The sequence below is a fragment of the Zonotrichia albicollis genome, chromosome 11, assembly GCF_047830755.1.
Source record: "Zonotrichia albicollis isolate bZonAlb1 chromosome 11, bZonAlb1.hap1, whole genome shotgun sequence".
Taxonomy (NCBI): domain Eukaryota; kingdom Metazoa; phylum Chordata; class Aves; order Passeriformes; family Passerellidae; genus Zonotrichia; species Zonotrichia albicollis.
Window position 1 is genome coordinate 3,226,044 of NC_133829.1, and position 24,719 is coordinate 3,250,762.

Below are 24,719 nucleotides of genomic sequence, written 5' to 3' on the forward strand. Positions count from 1 at the left end.
CCCATTACCAGGAAAATCCTGAATTCTCCTTTTTCTTTTGTGTCAACATCTGTCTTTCTCTGTTTAGTCCTCCTTTTTTTGTGCTCTTTTCTATTCTAGTGAAGAATTGAGAATTTCTGGGTACATATTATTAGTTCTGTGCCTTCACTCATCTCCTACTCCCACTGTCTTTCAGGGTCCATCACAGGGTGTCTGCTTCTTATTGTTACAATTCTTTTGTGGAAGGAGCTTTAGCTTTAATTTATGGAATAAATGTGACATCACAGACTGAGGCAGGGCTGGTTTAGGTGCTGATCTTAGGTCTGATGGTGGGACTGTGGTAGATGGGGCTGATTCACATAATTCTCTGTAATCTCAGTAGCAATCAGGGCTGCTATCTGTGTTGTCATCGTGTACACTGCACAGCAGCCTTACAAAATCCCAGACCTCAACACCCATGATATGTGAGTCATGCACCTCTGCTTCCCCCTGCTCTGGAGGCACAGGATACATTTCACTTCTGTTCTGTTTTTCTTTCTAGGACAGATTTCTGCGTGCACAAAGACGAGCCTTGTGACACTGTGGGTAAGTGCAAGAGGCAGGGGAGGGGATTTTGATAGGCACCTCTGTGCTGAGAGGGGTGTTCTGGGCAATATTTCACCCCTTGGTTTTCTGTATGTTGGTTTTGCTGTTCTGTGTACCTCTGTGATGCAGATATGGATTAGTATGAGCTATAAATAAGGCATTAAATTTTAACCCCTCCTAAGCCCTGGAGGTCTCTGGGTTCAGGAGTTATTCTTGAGTATTTCTGCTTCTTTGGAGTGGATGCAGAAGAAACTGCCTCTTGGTGTGTCTGTATAATGTTCCTTTCAATTCTCTCACCTCAAACAAGAATTTGCTAACTAAGGAGTGTATTTCTCATTGTAAGAACCTGTGTGACATTCCCAGATCAAGCTGGCACTGAGACACTGGAGAAGAATACCTCATTGTGGGAAAGCCAAGTTAAATCTTCTTTTCAGCCTCCTGCTCCTCCTACTTCCTAACCGCCTTTACTTGTGTCCAAAGCCTGCACACACAGGGTCCTTACATCCCACACATTAAATACTTTGTTTATTTATTTCACTCAGGTAGCAGTAACCTTCACAGTGTTCTCCTGGTTTGTTTTTGTTTAATCCCCACAGTGGCAGCAGTGTTTGGAGGCACAGCTCAACATCCTCTCTATGATGATAGCATGAATTTTTTTGAACTTGCCTCAAAGTCAGGTGGCCCCTCATCCTCCATTCTGTGTAAACTTGGGATGGATCCTAATTTTCAGCTGTTCTTACACCCCAGTGTTCAGGGGAGACACTTGCAGGGGTTGTGGGCAGTGGGTGATGTGGGGCAGGGAGGGATGTGCCTTCAGCAGGAGCCCTGTGGAAGGCTCATCTTGGAATGCAGCTCCTGCCCTCCCTGCTGTGGGGATCAGGTGAAAGGAGGAAATACAGAGCTGGAGGATGCATGCCCATGAGCAAGGCCTGGCCTCTGTGTCCAAGCTTTTTCCATTTGGAATCCCTCACAATGCGTTTATTCTGTGTCCAATAGAAAACACACTTCCACTGAGGAAGGTTTTTACACTGTGTGCCTGCACCTGGAGGTGGCTGTGCTAAGACACAATAAAGAAGTTAAAAAACAAAAAGAGAGAGAAGCTGATGGAAGACACATGCTGACTAAAGTCAGAGCTCTTTCCATATTTAAAGAGAGTATTGTTGAAGATCTCTATTCAGGGAATTATATTACCAGAGACAGCATGACTAAGGAAATATTTTTATGACTTCTTTTCTGTTCTTACAATACCCAAGTTATTTCTTGTGCTGCTGCTTGCTGCACACTGTGGCTGCAGTGGAGAAAGTAGTAGATCACAGCAATGAAGATTAAACTCACTTGTTACTCTTTCCAGCACAGTTTTCCAAGATATTTAGAGAGTGAATATTCCTGGGACAAGACCAGTCTGGCCTCTTTGCTCTCTTCAGTCCTGCTTTTCCTACCTTCTCCTCTGACAGTTTGATTATGTGGCAGCAAAGCACTTATATCTTCACTTATGCATTTTCTGTGCCCCATTTGGCCTTGTTGTGCCCTTTGGATTTTTTCATGGCAGAGGAAGAATAAATTAATCCATGTTCTTTTGTGACACGCAGCTGGTTTGAGAAAGTGGTAGTGTTGGGAGTACTGAATTTTAACCATGCCAGAGATTCTCTGGTTGTCCTCCTTTGTCAGGATTGGGAAAAGCAGGTGTGAGTTGTAGATAAATAGGTTTTTAATAGCCAGGCTTCCATGCCATGTGCACACACCTGGGTGATATGAGCAGCAGTGTAACATGGCTTTGGCTTGGGCTTAATATGACTGCAACAATTGAGACAGGTGGATGCCCATTGATCCTCCATGCTGGCTTAGGAAGGTTTATCTTGGTGTTTCAGCCATCTCTGCTGTTGCCAGATTGCTGTTTCTCACTCCAGCTCCCAGATACCCCTCCCAAATCAGCAGGGCTGCCTGTGGGAGCAAGAAATGAGTCCAGGAGTGACATCAGGTTTGGTCTTAGTGGTTATGCTGAGGTTGCTGCGCTCCCCAAAGTCCTCTACAACAGCAGCTTGCTTTCATTTCTTGCTTTACACTGAACAGAAGAAGAACATCTCAGCCGATTCATGTGTGTTTTTATACCTGCTTATGGCTGAGGGTGGCCCTTGCAATGCCAATGCTGCCATCCTGTAAATGCAGTGAGCTCTCCTAAACCGGGAGACCTCTGCTCTATATAAGGCAGAGAATCTGGACTCTCAGACTCCTGATTTCTATTCCCACCTCTGGCACAGACTCATTTTGTGACATTTGGCAAGTCACTTGCATTCTGAATGCTTCTGTCTCCCTCTGTGAAATGAGGATTTTTGAGTGCAAAGCTACAGGAGATTGCATGGCTGAGGAAAGTCTCCTGTGAAGAGTGTGGGGTTCTTGGGGGTGTGATGTAGTACAATTCTAGAATCTAATGTTGCTTAGTCATGTTCAAGAGACTCTAAGGAATCTGTTGGGTTATATGTCCTGAAATAAGAGGACTCAGAGTGCTGTAGGTAATGTTATTTTCAGTGACAATGCCTTGATTTTCTTTACATTGTGAGAAATAAGAACTTACCCTGGTGGAAGCCTTGAGGCCCAGCTGTTGTTGGGAAGTGGGATTATGAAGTTTAAATGGCTCATAAGAGGTGTTCATTTGTGCTCTGGAAGATCCATATTGAAAAACCTGTCTGGAGTTTTTGCCTGCCATGCAGACCCAGCGAGAAAGCAGCAGCAGGAGGTTTGTATTTGTGTTCTGGCAGGGGCCCCTCACTGAAACCAGTTGCTCTGGGGACTTAGTTCAAATTTTCTTGGCCCAGCTGCCAGGGTAGTGTGGAGGGTTACATAATGGCAGAAACAAGCTCAAAAATGGGGAAAATGTGTAGGTGTGTCTCGGGGTGATACCTCAGTGGAACAGAACCATGTTTGTGTGAGAAATTGTTTGTTAATGCTTGTTGCTCTACTTGGTTGGGTAAGGTAGGCTTGGGAATGGGTGGATTCCAGAGGAGGTGGACAGAAGGAAAACAATATTCCTGTGTGGAACTGTGGTGTTTCAACAGCCTCTGCTGTGGGATCCAGTCCTCAGTGTGACAGGAAGGTTCTCTTTGTGTGACACAGCCTTGTCACACACCAGTCACAATTCCCGAGTCTGCTTTGGGCTCATCCCTCACCCAGAGCTGCCGTTTCCTGCAGAGCAATCTCTGTTCCAGCAGAGCTGTCCCAGCCAGCCAAACTGCCAGTTTAATGTCTTGCTATTAATATCAGGCTGCAGCTTGGAGCCTTGCACACTGTCAGAATCCAACCTTCCTGTGACATAAGCAGATTGAGAATGCCCCTTTCGTTCAATATTTCCACTGCCAGTGCCAAATAAGCAGCTTTATGGTTAGTTAGGAATGATCCTGCATATTTCAAGGCAAAGCTTGGCCTTCATTCCTCAGTGTACATGTTACCCCAGATCCAGGCTGAAGCTTCCCTGTATTCAGCTAATAATAAAATTGGGGGCAGTGTGGAATTGGGAAATGGAAAATGAGAATGTGTCTTAAATATCCTTAAATTGCCCTGGTTAAAAATGACTTTACCTCTGCTGCAGTCACATGGGCTCCTCTGTGGCCTGATGTTGGGGAAAAGAAAGCAGAGTAAGTGTGTGTACTGCAGAGGGGCAGGCTGAGCTGAAGGAATAGCTGCCTGGAGAAAACCAAGCACAGAGTGGAGGTGATTGAGAAACACAGTTTTCCAGACTCTTTCCACAAGTGAATCAGTGTTTGGAGAAAAACATTCCCATCTCCTGGCTGTTTATTGCAGTAAAGTATTTCAAAATATGCCCAGGTTTGGCAAAAGAGGAGCTGTGGTCTGTGTCTCCAAGTAGGCTTTTTTATTCCATGTAAAACACCTGAATAAGGGACTGCACATTTTAATCTTTTCCTTGGCCTTTTGTCACCTCTGGCTGGCCTGTCCACAGCAGGAGACAGTTCTGGTCATCCTGCCTGTACTGTTCATTTAAATCTTCCTCCCTGGGTTGTATTGATTGCAGTGCCTTGCCAGTGTCACAACAGAGAATTCATCCCCAAGGAAAGGGAAAAGACTAGCTGGTTTGCTCTGAGTGGAAAAGGAATTCTCACATTAAAAACATTTTCCATAGTGGTTCATGTTGAATGTTTCTGTATATTCCAGGGCGGGTTTTTATTTGATGCCAGAATAAATAGAAATACCTGCTGCTTAAAACAATTCATTAGAGCAGCAGTGCCTGGCTTTAGCAAAAGCCTTGCTGGGACTGTCCTTCAGACCAAACCCAAACCCAGCTTAATGCATTAAAATGAGCACACTGGAGGTTAAAATGCCTCTTAAAAAAACACTGTCAACTTGATTTGGTGTTTGGGAAAGAAAGGGACCTCAGAGCACTGCAAATTTCTGTCACTTGTGGCTCTGCAGGGCAGTGGAGTCAGGCTGCTGCTTTAGGAACCATGGGGAGCTGTGGTCCAGTGCAGTGGGAGAGTTTTTCCCTTGCCTTTTGGTTGCTAGGGAATAAATGCTGGGCTGCACAACCCAGACAGTGCTGAGCTGTGCTATTGGGCATATTCATCACTACCCACCCTACCCACCACAGCCTTCCAGTTTCTCTTCACCAGCCAGCAATCCCTCCTCTTCCAAATTCCCACTAAAAATTCATGTGCCAAGCAAGTGTAATATGAGATTGCATAAATCTCAACAGAGCCCTGGGATAAGCACAGCCACTCAGGTACTTGGGAATTCCTGCTGCTGTAACCCTTGCTCTGCCTCACTCAGTGTCCTGTCTGTGCTTTTCCTTTTCTTGTTTTGGGATGTGGCTTCAGCCAGGCTGCCTCGCTGTGCACTAAAGCCCAGAGGAGAATCCTGCTCACACCGGCCTCAGAGTCTTGGTGGTGGCTTCTCTGGGGTCAGGATCCTGCTCCTGCTCTTAGATGTTGCCTGAGACATGCAATCCTCCTGATACCATCTTACATTCTGCTGTTGTTGTTAGGAAGAGTAGAGCATTTGAATTTTATTTGCCTTTGGGTTTGCTTTGCAGCTCAGTAGTCTTGTTTAAGTTTGTCTTTATTCATTCCATGTATGGAGGGCACTGGTGGATTCTTGAGCTCCTTGGCTGAAAAAGGTGCTGTCCTTAGCTGGGAGCTCACATTGTCCTGCTGCAAGGAGTTTTTGTAGAAAATATGATCACTCTTCTCTTTGGGAATTTACCAATCTGGGAGTGCTATCGACTCACAGTTATGTCAGCTTTTAAAATTTTCTCTCTGTTTCATGTCTTGGGTGAAGGAAATAACTTGGGAAATTAAAACAAATGTAAGTGTTTAGTGGGGAGAGGATTGGTTACAGGTTTTTCTGTACATTTCTCATTTTTCCCTCTTCCATGTATTTCCAGTTCCCAGCTTGGAGGTCTCACAGACCCTCAGTTGCTCTCATGATTAACTCCCTTCCCTTTCCTTTTCTCTGTTTCTCTTTGGGGTTAGTTCAGGGCTCATAGGAGCTCTTGTCAGTTCTGTTCCTTCGTGTTGCCTTCGCTCAGCTGGGCCTGGGCAGGCAGAGCTGCTGTTCCCAGGGGCCCTGCAGGGTCTGGTTTCCATCACTCAGACCTGGGACGTGCCCACCGAGGTCACGGAGTTTCCCTACATTTTCTCCACTTCAGTCTTCGTAAACCTCCAGCAGTTCCTCATTAGTTCTCCTCAATACATCATTTTCCTTTTGCAGCCCCAAAATGTGTTTCAGGCCCTTTTATTTTCCCATTATTTATCTGTCTGTCATGCCCACCCATCCCAGCAGATAAAACAGTGTGGTGTGTGTTTGAAGCTTGTTCTCAGGGAGCTGGAACTAAACACTGTCAGCAGGGAGGAATAACACACTTCCTGCTCTGTACCTGGCCTTTCATCTCCTCCCTCAAACTGCTATTGGGAATTAATGCTCATTGATGTTTAAGCTGGTTTCTGAAATATGTTCACTCATTGTCAGTCTGAAATATGTTCACAGTCATTGTCAGATGTAGGGCGGCGTGTCCAAAATCTTCCCATCAACTTCCCACCCTGTTTTAGTTTGTTGGCTTGTCTCTGCTCATCCTAAATCTTGCTTTTCTTGTTGATTGCTCCCTCCTGACCTTCTGACTTTGACAGAGCTTTTGTCTTTGTTGTGCCTCTCCCCAAAGCTGGTGCTGGATGTTTAGGCTGATTTTACCTTGAAAGCTTTGCCTTCTCCCATGGTTTTATTAATGGTTCATGGGGATGTGTTTTGATAAATGCAAGTGAGCAACTGCCTAAAATGCTGTGGAAAGGACCCATAGTGCTTTACCAGGCAACATATTATTGAGTAAATATTCTCCAGGCTATTACATCTCAGCATTATACAGGGTGGTGCTGATTCCTGTTTGAATGAAATGCATCTTGATAGAATTATCATAGAATTCTAGAATGATTTGGGACCATCAAAGCCCAGCTCATTCCAGCCCTCTGCCATGAGACATTTTCCACTACACCAGGTTGTTCCAGTCCCATCCAGCCTGGCTTTATTCACAAAATTCAGTGGCTACCAGAACTATGGTCCTTTCCCCTCAGGAATCCAGGGCTCCAGCCCAAATCCCAGCCTGGTGTCTCACCAGTGGGTAACTAAGCTTCTGTCTGCTGCCTTTATTGAAAGGAGTAAGTCACGAGGGAAAATATTTGCCATGACTTTGTTGATATTTTTTCTGATACTCTGACTTTATTCTTTGATTTCAGCTCCATCTCATAAATCACTTTATGTGCTAAATCATTGTGCAGCTTGACTGGTGCAGGTGCAAACACGTCCTGCATTCCACTCCAGGGCCATTTCTGTCTGTGTGAAATTATATAGACATGTACACAAAGCACCTGGGAATTTTGGTCTCATAGCTTAAAGGGGAGATACCTGTGTGTGATGTTCCTCTCCCCATCTCTTTCCCCCTCACCCTGTGCTATGTCTGGGGCTTTGACATACAATCACTCTGGGGGAAAAGGCTTGTTAGGACTGTTTGAACTAACAATTCCCAGTGAATTTACAGGATAGTGTCCTTCAGAAGCAATTCAGTACATTTTCATGCTGGCATGGAGAAAAAACAATCAGAAGTGTAATATTTTAATATTTTATTTTGTATGACAGGCAGGTCTTAGGGTTTTGGTTCTCCTGAATATACTGTGCTAGAACTTCTAAATTACAGTTTTATTTCCTAGATATCTTTGTGCCTCAGTTGTTTCCTAAATTAGAGATGATTTGTGGGACACTGCTTGAGAACCAAGGCTTTGCTTATGGCTAAGCAGCATTTAATGATGATTTAAAGAAATCTCTGCTGTTTATCTCGGAAAGGGGTCATTGTGTTTGCAAACAGAGAAGCGGGAGCCTAAATAATGTCCAGCTAAGCCCACTGTGCCAAACAACTGTCAGGAAAAGCTCTGGAACTGCTCCTGGCTACTGTGTGTGTGAGGCTGAGAAGCCTTTGAGGCAGACACGAGCAGAACAAGCTCATTACATTTGGTCTGTGGACAGACCATTCGTGTCTTTTGGGGTTTGTAGTATTTCTGCTCTTGTCTCTTGCCTCATCCATGTAAATGGAGATTTGCCATGCTTGCTGCACTGCTTCGCTCTGCAGCTCCATCACTTCCCCTTGCTGAGGGGTTTGTTTCTCTGGGGGATTCTCACCAGAATGATCATAAAACAAATAAAATCATCAATTCTGCTTTCATAGCTCACCCTGCTTCTTACTTCCCCATTTGTTATAAAAGGTTGTGGAAAGATAAATAGTATTTCTTTTCCACGGTGTCAGACCTGCTGTCAGTGCTCTATAAATAACCCCTCTGGGCTGGGAATGCCAACCCCGGGCTCTCTGCAGCAGAAAGCAGAATTTTCTGCTATGACACGCTTCAGGCCAGGTGGACAGGGGAAAATGAGACTCATAAAAACCATTTCTCCCTGGTTCTCATCCAAGAACATAGAATGATTTTGCACATCCCCATTTCCAGCCCGGCGCCGTACCCGTTAATTCCTGGTGCCTCCCTGACAGACCATGAAACAACACATTCAGGGCTTTTTGCACTGTATTTTATTGGGGAAAAAAAAAAGAATGTATTGAGAGGAGAAGGAAATGAATTTGTAAACAGGGCCTTTCCTCAGTAAAATCCAAAGCTCTGTACCGAAGAGATCAGAGCAGTGATCCCCATGGTGCAAGGCTACCAGAGGCAGCTCTACTTCCTTGGGCACCATCCAGTTCTTCAGGTCAGTGAAATAGTGGTTAAGCCCTTCAACAGGCCAGAGGTTTGTGTTCCTCCTTTCCACTGCCTGGGTCCTTATTTTCCCCTGTGTTTACACATTCCTGGTCAGTTTGCTGCAGACTGCAGCACTTCCAGAAAGCTGACGCGTTTATAATCGAGAAACCTCGGAGGTTTTTCTTCTCCTGTCAGACATAGATGGCTTTTATCCAGTTGACTGCTTTACAGTGCCTTTATCCTTTGCTGGCTTGAAAACATTTCAGATAGTTCCTATTGTTTTATAGACCCTGTAGCTAGAAAACCAAGCTTGTGTAAAAACATCTGTACATAGCTGTGCAATAGGCTGCAGACATGCAGGGTAATAAGGCATGATTGCATTCATTGTAGCATTTGCTCCACTGGATAATCAAATAGAAGCATTCCAGTTGCACACAGGATATGTAAGAGTAAAGGAAGGAAATGAAGGACAGTTGCCTACTGTACTTTTACATTTCTTTTGTTTTGCAGCTGCCAAGGTGAAGTGCAGTTTTGAGAGTGAGTTTTAAATAACGTAGAGATGAGATTTTACTGGTCATAACCAAGAAAACCACAGTGGGAAGTGTGCATAAAACTTTCCCTCCCCTTCCCCAAGAAGGGATTTTGATCTGTGCTGATTTTTTTTTTCATTTGAATTGTTTTTTTCCCAGCTTTGGTTGATCATCTGGTAACATGACCTGGTATTATACCTAACCCATTTTGCAGGGTGTCTGGTCCTGGCAGGATTTTGCTGCACCAAGTGCACTGAGTAGACTGAAAGTCACTTTAAATCCTTGGAATGCTGTTGGATTTTATTTAACAATTCTCCCCTGCCTCAGCACAAGCTCCAAGCTTTTCAGCTGGGATTGTGCTCCACGTAATGCAAATAGGAATTGGGTATCTAACAGTACTTTGCAGCACTGAAAATCTTCCCTGTGTTTACCAGACATTGAAAATGTTCCCTGTGTTTACCAGTGTGCTGAAAATTCAGTAGGGAGTGTGCACCAGCCAGCTGTGATCCACTACAAGCTCATTCCATGACTGGAAATATTAATGGCAGGTGCTGTGGGGAAGGTGATGAAATTTTGAGCTGACCCAAGAATGCACAGACACATTCTGGAAATAAATTACTGTCTCTAAATGCATGGCAGAATACTTTGAATTTTACACATACAGATTTGATCAGATATTCCTTGTAGAAAATACTGGGGTTTCTTTATCAAGTCCTTGCCAGTTTAGATAGGAATGTGACTACAGATAGTGACATTTTAGCCAAGTTATCACTGACAGGTGTATATACATATATATGTGTGTATATTTGTGTATAAACTGTCCCTTGAACAGAAGTGGATTTCCTTGGAATTTTATTTGAACACAGGTTCAAACATTAGTATGTTTACTAATTTCAGATTCAGAATCCTATAATGTGCAAGGGTTTTGCCTGGATTAGTTTGACAAGTCTTTTTACCTTTTAGATCAGCTGATAGAAATATATTGAACTTATCAGACTAATAACAGTAAAACCCATAGACTCAACCCATCAAATATCTTTGTCCTCCTGTACTCTTTCAGCATGATTTGTAGAATGTGAAGGATTTCTGTGTTTGCATAGCTTGGAATTAGCCTTGTATTCCTGCTTTGGTTGGTGGTGATGAGCAGTCAGCAGGTTGAAGGCATTTGTTGGTTTTGTGTGCTTGTGTCATACATTTTTGTGGGGCTGTTTGCACTAAGGCTCTGCCTGGCCATGGCTGGCTGCTGGGTACACATGAGTGTTCTGCTGAGGATCTGCTTGTTGGTTTTGCTAATATCATCCATCAAGCTCCAGCATGTACAGCAGTATTTGTGCTGTAGCAGACAAACAGTGTAAACACTGCAGTTATTTATAAGAAAACTGGCCAGTGAGTTAGGAAACTCTATGTGGATGTTTTTATTTATTGAAAACGAGTCAATCAGTCTAATCAGACTTTGTTGTTCTTGAAATGACAGAAAAATAGGCTGAAGTTAGATTTCTATTTAGAATGTATGTTTTATATTTCTGTTTAAGAAACGTGTATGCTCCTGTTTCTTTTGTGTGCTCCAGTTTGTTTGCTTTTCTGGCTCTGTCAGTCAGAGAGCAAATGTTGTCTCCAGCTTGGTCTTGTCTGGGTCCAAGAGTGGATGAAACTCCTGCTATAGCTCTCTTGACCTGTGTCCTGGCTCCTGGGGAAGTGCTGGTGCTCCTTCTAATCCCTTTGATGGCTCTTCCAAGTGTCTGTTCACTTCAGAGGGGCAGCATTGTTCACTGGAGCTGCTCTGCCCTGCCAGATGGTTTCCCTGTGATTCCTGCCTGACCTGTACCACATTCAGCAGCATCTGAATAGAGGTGCTTTCCTGTGGGAATCCTGGGATCCTGCAAAATTGTTGCTTAAGGGCTGCTGAAGTTCTAAACTTTGTAGTTTCCTTTCAGCAATGTCTGTTACCACACCAGAGTTCAATAATTATTTTTCAGTTTCATGTTCTTCCTCCTGGTATCTGATTCCTTTTTCCATGGTGTTCTCTGATTTGCCCCAGATTTCTTTCTATGGGTTATGTGTCTCACTTGGATTTTCCATTTCCCTTCTCCCTCTGGGGAGCCAAGGGAGGGCCAGAGGTTCCTGGCACAGCCCTCCTGTGCTGGCATTCCCTGGGATGTCTCTCTGCACCTGAGGAGCTGTGCAGGGTGTGATGCTCCTGGCTCAGAGCACAGGGCTGGATTCTGAGAGCATTTGGCCCTTTCCATGATGAACCATGTGCTGCACACCCAGCACAGAATTCTCAGTCAGGGACACAGAGCTTTGGCTCACAACTGGAAGTGTCACCCAGGCAGGTATTGAGGAGCTCCTGCATTTCCTGGGGTGTTTTATTTAGAAACACGTGGGACTAGAAGGGGCACTTCTGTCCCTGTTGGGAGAACTTCAGCACAAAGTCCTGGAGCAGTGACATGAGCACAAAGTGTCCCTGGCTCCTGCAGGATGCTGTGACAATTTTCTTTAATGCTGTCACTGTCAGCCTCCCGGGCTGTCACTTCTGAATTGAGTCCATAAAGGCCCCAGGACTGGGGCTGTGCCTTGACTTGTGGCTGTGAGGCACCAGGGACTCTCTGGCTGCTGTCAGTCATTGCAGGGAGCTCAGTGCTATTCATCCAAAGTTGTGTTTTCTTTCACTGGAGCTCAAGTTTGAACATGAGAGATTTCTTTTTATGAAGTGTGAGAAAAGCTCAGGCTGGTCTTTTTCAGAGTGAGAATTTCTCTGTAGCTGGTGGCTTTAAAGGTGGCATTTCATTTCTGAGCAATCTAGAGAAAGGGGTACTTTAAAAATTAGATTCAGGACATATTAAAAATATCTCCAGCCATGTTACCTCTGAAATTATCCATTGCTTCTCTTCAGTCAGGCTGATGCTGTGATGTGTTATGTCTGCATAAACCACCCTGAGGGTCACTCCCTTCCTGGGCCAGGATGGGCAGCTCTGTTTGGGAACCCAGAGGAGAGGCCCTTTGGGTTAGCAGTAACCCAAATATTTTACCCTGGTTTGGTGGGTGTGTCTGTGCCCTGTGTGTGCTTTGTGCTCATGTCTGTCTCCCCCAGTGATGGTTGTTCCATAATATTTTTATAACCCATTGGCCAATTGGAATCAAACCTGAGGATATGGAGCTCAGAAATATTAGGCTCTCAGAAGTTTTCTGAAAATTGGGAAGCTGAGCAGAGGAAGGAGCCATCTCCCTCTGATGCTGCCAGTGAGGGAAAGATTGCAGCATCCATATTTACATCAGGAGCCCCAAGTGGAAGTGGTAATCTCTAGGAAATCGAGCCATTAATTTTGCAATAAATTTAGGGATTTTTTATTTATTCTCACCTCCCTTTCCTTGGTGGTATTGTGCCCTACCAGAAGAAGTGTGATGCCTGTTGGTGGTGTGTGAGGAGAGGAGCAGAGCCATGGCACTCACTGCCTGCTGCCATGGAAGGATCATTTTCACTCCCCAGCCCTGGCAGCAGAGGTGCTGGGGAGCGGCTTTGCAACCCAAGCTCTGACTTAGCAGAGTAACTCAACCCCATTACCCTTATCAGGCACAGCACTGGGGGTTGTCAGGCTGTGAGGTTAAATCAGCACTCAGCAAAGAATTAACACAGAAGGGCTGAATCAAGAATTTCTAAATGAGTTTATCAGTGCTGGCTGGCAGCTCACCAGTGTGAAGCCAGGAGCTTCAGCAGCCCTGGAAGTCAGGATGTGGCAGCTGCAGATGAGAAATATCACAGGAGCAGTTTGGGAAAGGGTCTGTTTGGGGTTGGATCACTGTGCATCATCCTGTTTGCTGCCTTCCCTGCAGCTCACCTGATGTTGCCAGGAGAACAACTTTGACATGCATACAGCACCTAAAAATAAAGTACACTTTAATATGAACGTGTTTCAGAAGTACAGATTCATTCAGGTTCTGGGAGTAACGATTGCTGAGTCATTCTGTAAGAACATGGGAACAATTTAATGGGGAGCTGTGGAAGAATGCCATTCATCAGCAGCACAGGTGTTCAGCCATCTCCAGAACGCTCAGCAGACTGGGCTGACACTCTCCAGACACTGAAATATTGTTCATTAATGTTGTTTAACCATTGCAGGACTGATCCTTGCTCATGAGGCCCCCCCTGACCAGCACCACAGTGGGGTGAGATAGGCATGGCTCAGGAAAGCTCTTGGAACTGTTGAAAGAATCTTTTAATTATATTTGCAAAGCTTCATGAGTTTCTTAGTGTTTGTAACTACAGGAAGGGGAAAACTGGAACTGAATTCTGGACCCTGAGTGTTTGCTCTTAAAGCAGATGCTGTTTGGTACAGAGACTCCAAATATTTTTTCTGAATTATTGCCAAGTCTGACCTTGTCTTTTCATTCTGGAAGGGAGATAGTGAGGAATTTAAAGGCTCCAGAATCCCTTCTGAGCTGAATTCCATTCCTTTTCATGAAACTGTTAGCAGTCTCATTAAAAGCTCTGATTTGATATTTTTCTTCCTTCTCTCTGAATTCAGGCCCTCTGTTGAAGCAGGTGGCTCAGATGAGTTGCAGGGACAAACTGACAAGTCCAAAAGTGGAATTGACAGAACTTATCTGAAAAAAGGAAGATGAAAATAGCCCCAGGCTGGTTTCAGAACCCTACACAGTTTGCAGAGCTGCAGCTATGGCAGGCAGTGCCAGGGTTGCTTTTCCATTCCTTGGGGGGTGGAAGCCTGCAGGTGGGAATCCATCCTGAGGACAGGTGTTGGCAGACTGACACAGGCATGTAGCAGAGTGCTGGGAATGGAAGAGTTATAGTTTTATCTTTTTTTTGGTGAGTTATTTATTTCCTGAAAGATGCAGCTTAGGGGACAACTGATGCAATTCTTGAGTTCAGGCCTCTTCCACCACACAGCACAGGTCAAAATGAAAATACTGAAATACTGACTCTGATAACATCTGGGAAAGGGAAGGATGAGATTCATAAAGGCTGTTTAGAGCAAGAGCAGGTTTGGAGCTGTCTCCTTTTCTCAAGCTATCCAGCAGGTGAGAGATGTGGAGTCGTTTTTATCCTGTGTCTCTGTGCTGCAGCCACTGCAGTGAAAGACATTTACTCCCAGAGCTCCATAAACCCTGAACCCAGTGCTGAGTCCTGCTGCTGCCCTGATGGGCTGCCTGCCTTTTCCATATTGTCATGCTGATGTTTCCATGCAGGTGGGAAGGGAAGGTCCTGCTTAACTCTCCAGCAGCTGTGGGAAGGACTGGCAGGTTCCTCCCCTGAGCACCATGAGTCCAACACAAGATATTCAAATCCAAATGCCCCAGGCAGAGGTGACTTTGGAGGGCCAGGATGCAAATCCTGATTTGCAGCTTGGTTTCCCTGTTGTTGGTGATGTTTTCTTTGAGTTCTCAGTCTCTGTTCCTGTAGCCTTTCAAAAGCATCAGATCTCTGCTGCCTTCTGCCAGATCTGATTCTTGTCTGGTGTGAGGTATCCCTGAACAACATTGTCCCCTGTGCCTCCCTCATTTTCTCTCACTATCTTGTATCTCTCTGATTTCCATCTCTTGTTCCTATACCAGTTCCAGCAGCTGTCCCTCCTTTATGCTCAGTGCCAGGTTTTGCCCACACCTCCCTGCCTGAACAATTCCATGTCCTCAGACTTGTTCAGAAATTCCTCAGTGAACCCATGATGCCAGAGACTTCTGACCCAGGGCTGGAGATCCGTTTTTCTCCAGCAGTGAGTACACACAGACATTCTCAGGGAGCTCATCTTCCTTTCTGATCTTATCTGCTGCCCTCCTTGACCCCTGCCTCCCTCAGAAGTGACTCCCTGCTGCCTACGAGATCAAAGTCATGTTTCCTGAAGCCTTCTGGAAAACCCATATTATCTCCATTTGCTACTTTTCTGTCCCTGTCTCTTCTCATTCCCTTATCTCTTCCCATTTCTCTTCCTGCCTTCTTCACTAAATATGAATTATGCCAGGCTTCTGTATTCTTCCCACCACAGTGTGTTAACTCACTCAGTCCAATCCCCAGCTGGAATCCCTCTCTCAGATCCACCTGGTCAGCTCTTCCTCTGCCTTTCCTCTCAGCAGCTGTCCTAATATATCTTGGAGTGATCCAGCCCATGTAATCCCTGTGTGTGTGTGAGCATGGAGGCTTTCAGCACCAGGCTGTGATGTCTGTAGGCAGATGGTGAATTAGCTGCCTGGCTTTAGGAATCAGCATTCAGGAATGGTGCTCTGATTTGGACTAAATGTCCCAAACTCCCTATTTAACTGGAGAAACAGGATTGCAGGAAGGAGCTGTGTTTGAGATCTGCATTCAGCAGCAGCCCAGGCTCTGGGGAGTGTTGGGGAGAAGCTCTCTGGAATGTGGCTGTTAGCATATCAAAGTAGAGTAAACATGGAGATGATACCCTGCTTCCTCTGCCCCAGTTAATTAAGGCACTCCTCATGTCTCCGTGGAAGGGAGGATTTATTAATGTGCTGTCATCCAGGGGAGTGATGGTTGCTGAAAGGGAGGAGCCATTAATGGCACGGGGGATGTCACGCTGAACAAAGAGCAGATGTCAGAGACACAGGGAATTTCTTTTATCTCCTGCTTTGCTGAGGTCTCAGATCCTGGTGTTTTATCATAAAAGCTTAGAAAAGTAGGGCTGGAAAGAACTTCAGGTGGGCTTTTAGTGCATTCCCTTGCTGCAAGGCAAGATCAGTGGCACCTGTGTCCCTGATGGATATCTGCTCCATGGGGCTGAGCAGGGTGCTTGTTTCCAGCTTTCTCTAAATCCAGTGATTTAGACCTCACACCTCTCCTCAGCTCTGGTCAGTGTGGTGAATATTTGTGTTTGATCCTGGTGAATGGCACTGGAAAGGAATGTGGTTTCAGAGGTGCCCATGCCAAACCTCTGAGGGTTTCCAAAGGTTGTCTGCTCTTATAAAGCAGCATGAATAATGATGTTTTTGTAGGCATTGGTTAAAGGGATCTTCTTGGCCAAAAAAAGTGTTAGAGCATCTCTCAGCTGTCTTATCTCACTGCATTTGGTGTCTGAAACGGATTTGCTGTTGTGGGTGAGGACAGATATCCCTGAAGCTGGGAGAGGTCTCAGTCTCTAGAGCTCTTCTACTGTCTGGGCAGCCCCTGTGCCTAAATCAGTGAATTAGCAGAGTGCAAATCCAATGCAAACAACATTGGAATAAAGCTCTTGCTATGTTGGGGAATGTCTGTGTGTGGGCAGGTTGGTAAAGGGGCAGATAAATGATTCATCCATTAAGCTTGTAAAACCTCAGGAGGGTTCCCAAGAAACAGAAAAGCCCTGCAGAAAGACTGAGAGGTGAAGCTGAGGGTTGGCCGTGCTGGGGAGGGGATTCCACAGGCTCCATTAATTGCTGTCCTGCAGGGTAATTAAACAGAGAAAAGGAAGATAGCAAAAGCACTCCTCTGAGCTCTGATGATTAAATCTTGCTGCCTCTGCAGGTTTACAGACATGAAGAGGTCTGGCCTCACAAAGGTATTTTTATCAGGAAGGTGCTGAGGAGGGCAGCTGGTTTAGGTGTCAGGTAATTTGTTTGGAAATAGGCAGTGCACTCCTGCGTGGGCTCCAGTGTGGGATGAAAGAATTGACTGAGTTCTCTGGAGCTGCAGTGGTGCCATGGCTAAAATTTGGGTGTTTCTGCCTGAATCACAGTCCTTCCACAAAGAGTGAGGCACTTGCTTGAATCTGGCTTGTTCAGCTGGAGCCCTGGTCTTGTGAAATGTTATCCAGCGCCACTCATCAGACCCTTGGGTGTTGTGTCAATATTCAATGCCAAGGATCTCTAGTTATTCCTAATAAACTGAAAACTATCTCCTGTCAGAGGTATTGAGCATTTCACTCATTTGTGCTGTGAGGACCTTGTGTTCTGAGGACTTTATCCTTGTGAGCTCCAGAAACATCAGCTGGCACTGTGAATATCAGGGAGAGATTTGATCTGTTAGTCCTTCAGGGTGAGTGTAATGAAAATCAGGAGATTGAGAAAGTACCTACACTTTGTGTTCCAGCTGTTTATGTTTCTTGCTGGGCTTTTGGGATTCTGACAGCAGTTGTGTACACTGAAAATGACAGTGTTTTCAGAGGAAGAAGTTATTTTATTGGGTACTACAGGACAGCTGAGTTCTGGGAAAGTTGTGCTGCATCCCTGCAGGTCGTGGTGAACAGAGTTTTTATAGGGGTCATGGTGACATTCAGGGCAGGCTATATAAAAGGATTCTGTGCTGATGCACATTTGCAACAAGTTGCCCAGGCACAGAAAGTCAGGATCTGGGGGTATTGTCAGGAGTCCTGGTGACTTCCATCAGCTGATCCATGACATCAGAAGCTCTTCCTCTATAAAGAATTGAGTTCAAAATACTGTGACTTGCACTGGTGTGATTATGAGCTTGTTTTCCTACTGACTGTAGCTGTGTCTCTTGCACTGGATGGTTGCACTGTAATTTCTGGAGTTGTGGTTCATGATGAGTGTGTTGTTTCCTGTGTGGTTTTTGTTAAATGCAGTAACAATGAAAATTATTGCTGAAGGAAACAGTTTCCATACATGAATATTAAACTCTAATGGAAACCATGTTGTTACTGCAAGATTAACAGAAATTGGCATCTTAGAGGACTATCCATCTTTAAGCCAAATTAATCTGTGCCACTAAGATTGCATGTCCAGCTTTGAATTAGGACATTCTCATAAATGAAGGAACAGCTCACCCTGTTCACTCCTCTGGATGATCCCCATAAACCAGACTTGGCCTGGAGGCTCAGTGGTGACAGCCTCAGCCTGTCTGTGTTGTATGTGCTGGAGAGGGCCCTTCCATGGATACAGTTCTTTTTCACCTGGATACTGCTGGCTCTTGAGACCTGTGTTTATTCAGCTGTAGAACAGTGTAAGTACCTATCTTGGAGGCAGTTTAGTGGGTTTCTTCTTTAATGTTTCTTAAATTTTGGAACCTCTTCTATGTAGGCTTTATAGAAAGGGAGAAGTATTTTTCATTTTAAGTATCACAAGCACTGAAAGATTCCCTTGGTGACTGACTTGATGTGTAAATACAGGCAGGGCATCTCTGTCAAACATATCATTGCCATTGAGTGGAAAGGCAGAGCATGAATCACCTCAGGGTTTCCTGATTTTACTCCTGTAGGATGTTAAGAGAGGCTACAGGAATGTAATTGATGGCAATGTGTGAGCTGCACAAATTGAAAATCTTGGGAGGATGAGAAAAACATCAGCTCAACACCAAACTAGTAATGATGGGGAATGGGAGCTTTGCTCTGAGCATGTGGATGTGCAGGGAGTCTCTGTCTGTGCCAAGCAGACTTCAGGACTGGGAGTTTGGCTCCCTTCCCAACAGCAAATACATTGAGCAGGAGGAGAGCCAGCCAAGTTTTAATCAAGTAAAAGTTCTGTATCCAGAGGTGTTTGGCAAAAGAAGAGATTAAAGTATTAGGAGTGCAATGAAAACAAGACATTAGAGAGTTGAAAGCTGGAGTACCTGGACAAACCACTTGCTGAGTGAATACTCCAGAGCCATCAGGAGGGAGCCTCAGGTGTTTGGAGTAGGACAAAATGGGAACCCACACACCAGGACTTGTCTTCTCCCAGCTTTGGCCATGCAAGTGTGTAATGTCCTCATGCCTCGCTGGGCTGGGGAGAGATGGGATCATTCCCCTTGGAGATACTGCTGGTGCAGGGCTCAGAGCTGGCAGCAGGGCCAACAGCTGCAAACTGTTTATGTATGACAAGTTTTTGGATAAATGTGAGTTTACACAGTTGCCTGTGTCCCAGGCTTTGCTGTGGAAGTGCAGATAGCTCTGTGTGTCCAAGCCCAAGCACAGAAGTTATGGGCTGTAATTATGTAATTTCTCAGGAGAGAAAGGAAAAAACCCTCGTGCTTGGTGATAGTAAAAATAGTAATTGGCTTTCCTTTCCTTCTTCCACTGATGCTCCTGCTTGACCTCTTTTGTATATTAAAAATAGATTTGTGGCAATTGCTGGGAGCATATCTGAAAGATAAGGACATTTTCCCCCAAAGAAAGTCACTATCTCTACATTTGCAGAGGCACATGAGAAGTGTGGGGCTTTCTTAAAAAATAAAAGACAAAAATTCCAGTTCAGCTTCCTTCCTTCTTTTTCGTCTTCACACGCACACACCTGTCTCACAGACAGGGCCAGAAGCAAAATTACCAAATAAAAGCATTTCCTCTTATATTATTCCCAGCCTGGTAGAACCATGGCACGCCAGGATTTTCACAAACATGTCAGAATTTGTGAAGTTTTTATTCCAGTTCTGCAGACTTGAAAGGCTCAGATAAAAATCTGGAAATTTAAGAGGCAAACAACAGTTTCCATTCATCCCAATGAAGACATAAATCATGTTAATGCAGCTACCAAGGCATTGTGCTGCTATTGTTGTTGGTTAAAGGTGTGTTTTTCTCTGCATATCAGTTATGTGGATCATTGGACTGACTTACAAAAAAGTTGCATTTATGTCAATGGTTCAGTCAGATTTACTAAAGATCTGGAGTATGTTTGCAGATCAATAATTTATTTGCTGTTGATATTCTGATGAGAGGAATTCATGCTCAAATGTATTGGTCCAAAGGAAAATTATAGTCTTAGGAAATAGTTTGATAGAAAAAATAGATTTCAAAAACGTTTTTAAAGCAAGCTTTTTCAGGCTTAAAATGTGATACCAATTTGTTATAACTGGCTTGCTGTTCCAGAATGACTCTTATTAATAAGCACTCAGCAGTTCATGAGCTGGACTTCTCACTGAGTTCATTCCATGTACTCCAAAGGTTTCTGCTCTTCCAGGATTATGAGTTTCTCTGCCCAGTCCATTTTTATAATAATAAACTAATTTTAAATGGCTACATTTTAAAATTGATCATTGCAGATATTATAAAATGGCCACACAGGATTCACATTAAGCACTGAAAATAGCTTATAAAAATAGATGACTAAGAGTCTGTAACTGAGCCACAGTCACTACTTCTTTGACCACTGGTGGATGTACAAGTCCTTAATCATTACTTTTCCACCTTTGAATAATGAGGGTTTTAGCACAGAGCAAAAGCCAAAATAATAATGTGGATATGCATTGCCAGGTTCAGTGGGGATTAGAGCCACTAAACAAAGACTTCAGAAGAATTACTATTTGGTATAATTTATTTGACATTTTAATTGGTATTTAACATATTTAAATATATTGGCAGAATTCTAGACTGTTCTGCTACACCACACCTCTCAAAAATAGGAATGTTGCCCCCTTCTATCTCCATGATGGCAAACACAGACCCGGCCTCATTTTATAAAATCTCTCAGAAGGAATTTAGCATGAATAATTTCAAGCAAAACTGACTTGCCTGATTGAGCTGAAATGCAATTGTTGCTCCTCAGTTAAAACCTCATGTGTCAGACACAACTGAGAGATATTGGCACAGGTGGGTGGAAGATAGAGGTGGAATAATCAGGTTTAGTAGAAGGAATAAAACACTTTTGGTAAAAGTCCTGCTCTGTCATTTCTGCATAAAACTGCTGAAAGGGAACCAAAATATCTCTCCCTATTCAGTAAAGGTGTCTTTCAGCTGATTCAAATACTTGGTTTTGGCTTCCCTTTAACCAAAAAGGGGCACATTCATTGGGCTACCAGGTGTGTGGACTGAGCTTGCAATCTCAAAAATCTTTCCCAAAGAAGTCTGTTCTGAGCAACTCCTTGATGTCCTTTGGACTATTCTGCATGTAAGAATCGAGTCAGGCCAAGAAGAGTGCTGAAATCCAGCCTTTTAGGCCCTTGATTTAAAAGATTAAATCTTGATCTCATTTTTTTGTTTGTGGTATGAATCTGCCCTTTCACAGTCAGCATTTTTAAAGTAAGCAAGTGTAAGTGCCTGATTTCTGCCTTCACTCTTCTCTGCAAGTGCTGAAGTAAAAGGCTGTTGCCCATCCCTTCATTCCATCCAGAACACCCCTGGCAACTAATACCCACATCCTTGTTGTTGTCAAATCTCATAAAAACAGAGCTGGACTTCTTCCAGGTCTAAAGTTTTACATTTGCACCCTGATAAACACAGCTTTGTCAGCTCTGAGAAGAAAAGAAAAAAAAGGAAACCAGAGAGATCCTGGCTCCATTGCATGGTCATGGTCTGCTCCTTAAAGGCAGCTCCATCCAGGCACCCCTCCATGGAACCAGCCCTGCAGTGAGGAAGTAGATTCCTTGAGTGCTGCTAAATACAGATAAAAGCAGAGATGTGCACTGGGGCACCCTGAGGTGCCAGCACAGCATTCCCAGCTGCAGTGGCACTGTCAGCAGGGGCCACTCTGGCTGCAGGAAGGGCACATGAGGACTATTGTTTTTCCACAGCAGAGGTTCCATGCCATAACTTTTGAATTCCTTTTTGGCCTCAGCCTCAAACCATTCGTGGTGCCCACACAAACAGGAGAATACTGTGCATGGATCAAATCCTAAATTCCACTCAGTAATAGGAGACTTGTGCCACCTACATTGGCTTTGTGACTCACCAGCAGTGCTTTGCCAGCTCTCCTGGCTCTGACACTCTCGCTTGCTTTTGAGCGTGGAAAGAAGGGAGAATGTAAGATCTTTTCAGAGTCTCTGCTTTATTGTTTTATTCCTGCTGTCTGACTTCATTCTGAAAATCAGAACTTCATTTAAATGCTTGTTCAGGCTCCTTCACTGCATCTTCTAATGCTGTAGTAGAGGGTATTAGTAGACATGTTTAGATGAATTTTTGGGTCAGTGAAATTATCTTTGAGACAGTTAAATATACTTTCCAACAAAAGCAGTGGAGGTGAGTGTGTTTTACTTATTTCCTGTCTGACAAAACTCTGGACTGATTCTTCACTAGGGTGAGGAAGAAACTGCTCAGATGATCTTGTATGGAAACTGCTCTAATGTTTTTCATTCTGGTTGCATTTTTGGTCACTTTGCTTGTTACTGCTGTATGGTTTAAATGAATGAGCTGTTTCACTGGTTCTGATGGGAACATTCTCTGTGTTTCTGTTGCAGGAATTGCTTACCTAGGAGGTGTCTGCAGTGCCAAGAGAAAATGTGTTCTTGCTGAAGACAACGGTCTCAATCTGGCGTTCACAATTGCGCATGAACTTGGGCACAAGTAAGAACTTGTCTTCTGTTTCCTTCTTTTCTTTTGCCACTGCAGGGTACTTTTATTTAAAGCCAGACAAGTGCAATTACTAGAGTGGTGTGTTTGTTATGATTTCATAAATGTAGCACATTGATACATAACCTAATTTTCAGGATGCTTATGTAAATACCCATTTTAGTACACAGAAATCTTTCTAGCTGTTCTTCCCCCGTTTTCAGCTCTCTGTTCTGATTCTGGGTAGCACAAAGAGGCCTCAATCTCTTAAATGATTGACAGTAATAGAGACAAATTCGGATTTCCTTTACTGTGTAGAGTAGGTCCACAAAACCAACATGATTCTCAGAATCTTTGAACTTGCTAAGTTTTCTCTGAAGTTCAGGTGTCTCTGTCAAGGGCTTTAATAGTTAAATAGTTTGGTAATGGTTTCATCTCTGCATGTGAAGTAATCTGCTTTGACTGAAATGGTAAACATCAGTATTTTGGAAATGCCCTTAAGCAGAATTATTTGATCAACAGAAAGAATTCCTATAACTTGATTTATCAGCTCAATCACACCTAAGTAAGGCACTTTGAACACACTGGAAAAAGCAGGAAAGAACGTGACAAGTCCTGGTCAGGCAGCAATTTGAAGAATGAGACTACTGGGTACTTTCTGCAGGTGACTTTGGAGACTCTTTAAAGCTGCCTATAAATATCCCATGGGCAGAAGAAAACAGAATTGACTGGGAGAGTCAGCTGCATGCTGTTAGTGCAGAGAAGGAGTTAACCAAAGGTCAGCTCCACAATCCCTGCTCTCCAGGGCCAATGTCACTGCACTTACAACACTGATGAGCTTTTTCCCCTTTCCATTGACATCAATCTGGTTGCAGTGTCACAGTTGGGCTGTGGAAGGTACAGAATTGGGCCAGGAACAAAGTTATTCAGGGGGCAGGACTGTGCCTGGGGGGGTTTTCAAGGACTCTTTCCTTCAGCCTCTCTGGATGTAAGGTGGGAAATCCCAGCTTTGTTCCTGCAGTGAGAAGTTGTGCCTGAGGTTTTTCTGCACCCTTCCTGCAGCTCACGTGTCTGGTGTATCTTCCTTTCTGCAGTAAGAAGTATTTCACAGCTAAGTCAGAGCCAATGGAGCGTGTTCAGGTTCTGGCCAATCTCATTCCATGACAAATAATTACTTTATGGCAATGTATTTTAAAGTTGCATGGAGGATATTTAGGTTACCTACCAAAAATGAATCTCCTGTTCACCCTCCAGTGACACCAAAGGCAGCTGAGCCAAACCGAGGGTGGTTTCAGCAGAAATGAAGGACATTTGGTTTTGGTTTTATTTAGATTGCATGCCAAGATGTTAAACTGAGCCTAAACTTAATAACAAATTAACCTGTGGGTAATGCTAAGGGAAATTCAGCACTCATCTTTGGATGGGCCAAGAGCAAGAGGGAAAAATACTTGAGCTGCAGAAAATCCAGCTGTGTGAAAGAGTGAGACTGGTCTGCCCTGGTGTTTGCCAAGTTTCTCAGCAGAGCTGACAAGCTTCCTTCTAATAATGCCTTGCAAAAAAATCCCCATCATAAATAGGGGATGTAATGCTTTCAGATACAGCTCTCCATCTGTGCAGAAAATTGCCAGCTCCATTTTCTTTTCCGAGGGCAGTTTTGGTGGTAAGACCACAATGTCTCTTTCCTCTGCTGGTTTTCTTTCTTTGCCTTCATCTTGGAGAACTATTTCAGGAGTACTGGAGGGGAGTGGGGGCTGCAAGGGCCAGTTTGGGGACCCAAGGCTTGGGGGTAATGTGGCTCTGGGAGGGCACAGGAGCCAGGAGGGCTCCACCTGAAGGTTGTAGAAGCTGTTGGGAGGATTTTGCTGCCACAGGTGTTTGGGGACATGTTCCAGGTTATCTCACTCCACAAGGAGCTGCAATTCTCTGTCACACATTGGGGCAAACCCTTCTGCCCCCTCTGCCTTGCCACCAGCAGCCTAATCAACCCCCAAATCAAAAGAGAGGGGGGAAATGCCAGGTCTGTCACCCCCCAACCTGAACAACAAAATCATCCCTCTGTGCTGTCACCCACCAGGGGCCTGGCTGCTCATTTCAACCTCTGACCTGTTGTCTGGTGTCTTCTGCAGGCCAACAGCAATCCTTTCATTGACCTTACAAGGTGTCAGGCCTTATTCTTCTGGTGTTGACCTGCAATAGGATGCTCTGAGCAGTCCTGTTTCACCACATCTTGTGCAAATAGAAGAATTCTTTGCAGACTTTAGTTT

General features: G+C 44.3%; 1 protein-coding gene across 2 annotated transcripts in view; it reads left to right on the forward strand.

Moving 5' to 3' along the window:
* ADAMTS17 (ADAM metallopeptidase with thrombospondin type 1 motif 17) overlaps positions 1–24,719 on the forward strand; it is a 156,857-nt gene that overhangs the window by 34,855 nt on the left and 97,283 nt on the right. For both annotated transcript variants that reach the window (XM_074549183.1, XM_074549184.1), the window contains exons 7-8: positions 521–564; positions 22,365–22,470. In XM_074549183.1, the coding sequence (XP_074405284.1) occupies positions 521–564; positions 22,365–22,470 (150 nt within the window). The remainder of the gene's footprint in view (positions 1–520; positions 565–22,364; positions 22,471–24,719) is intronic.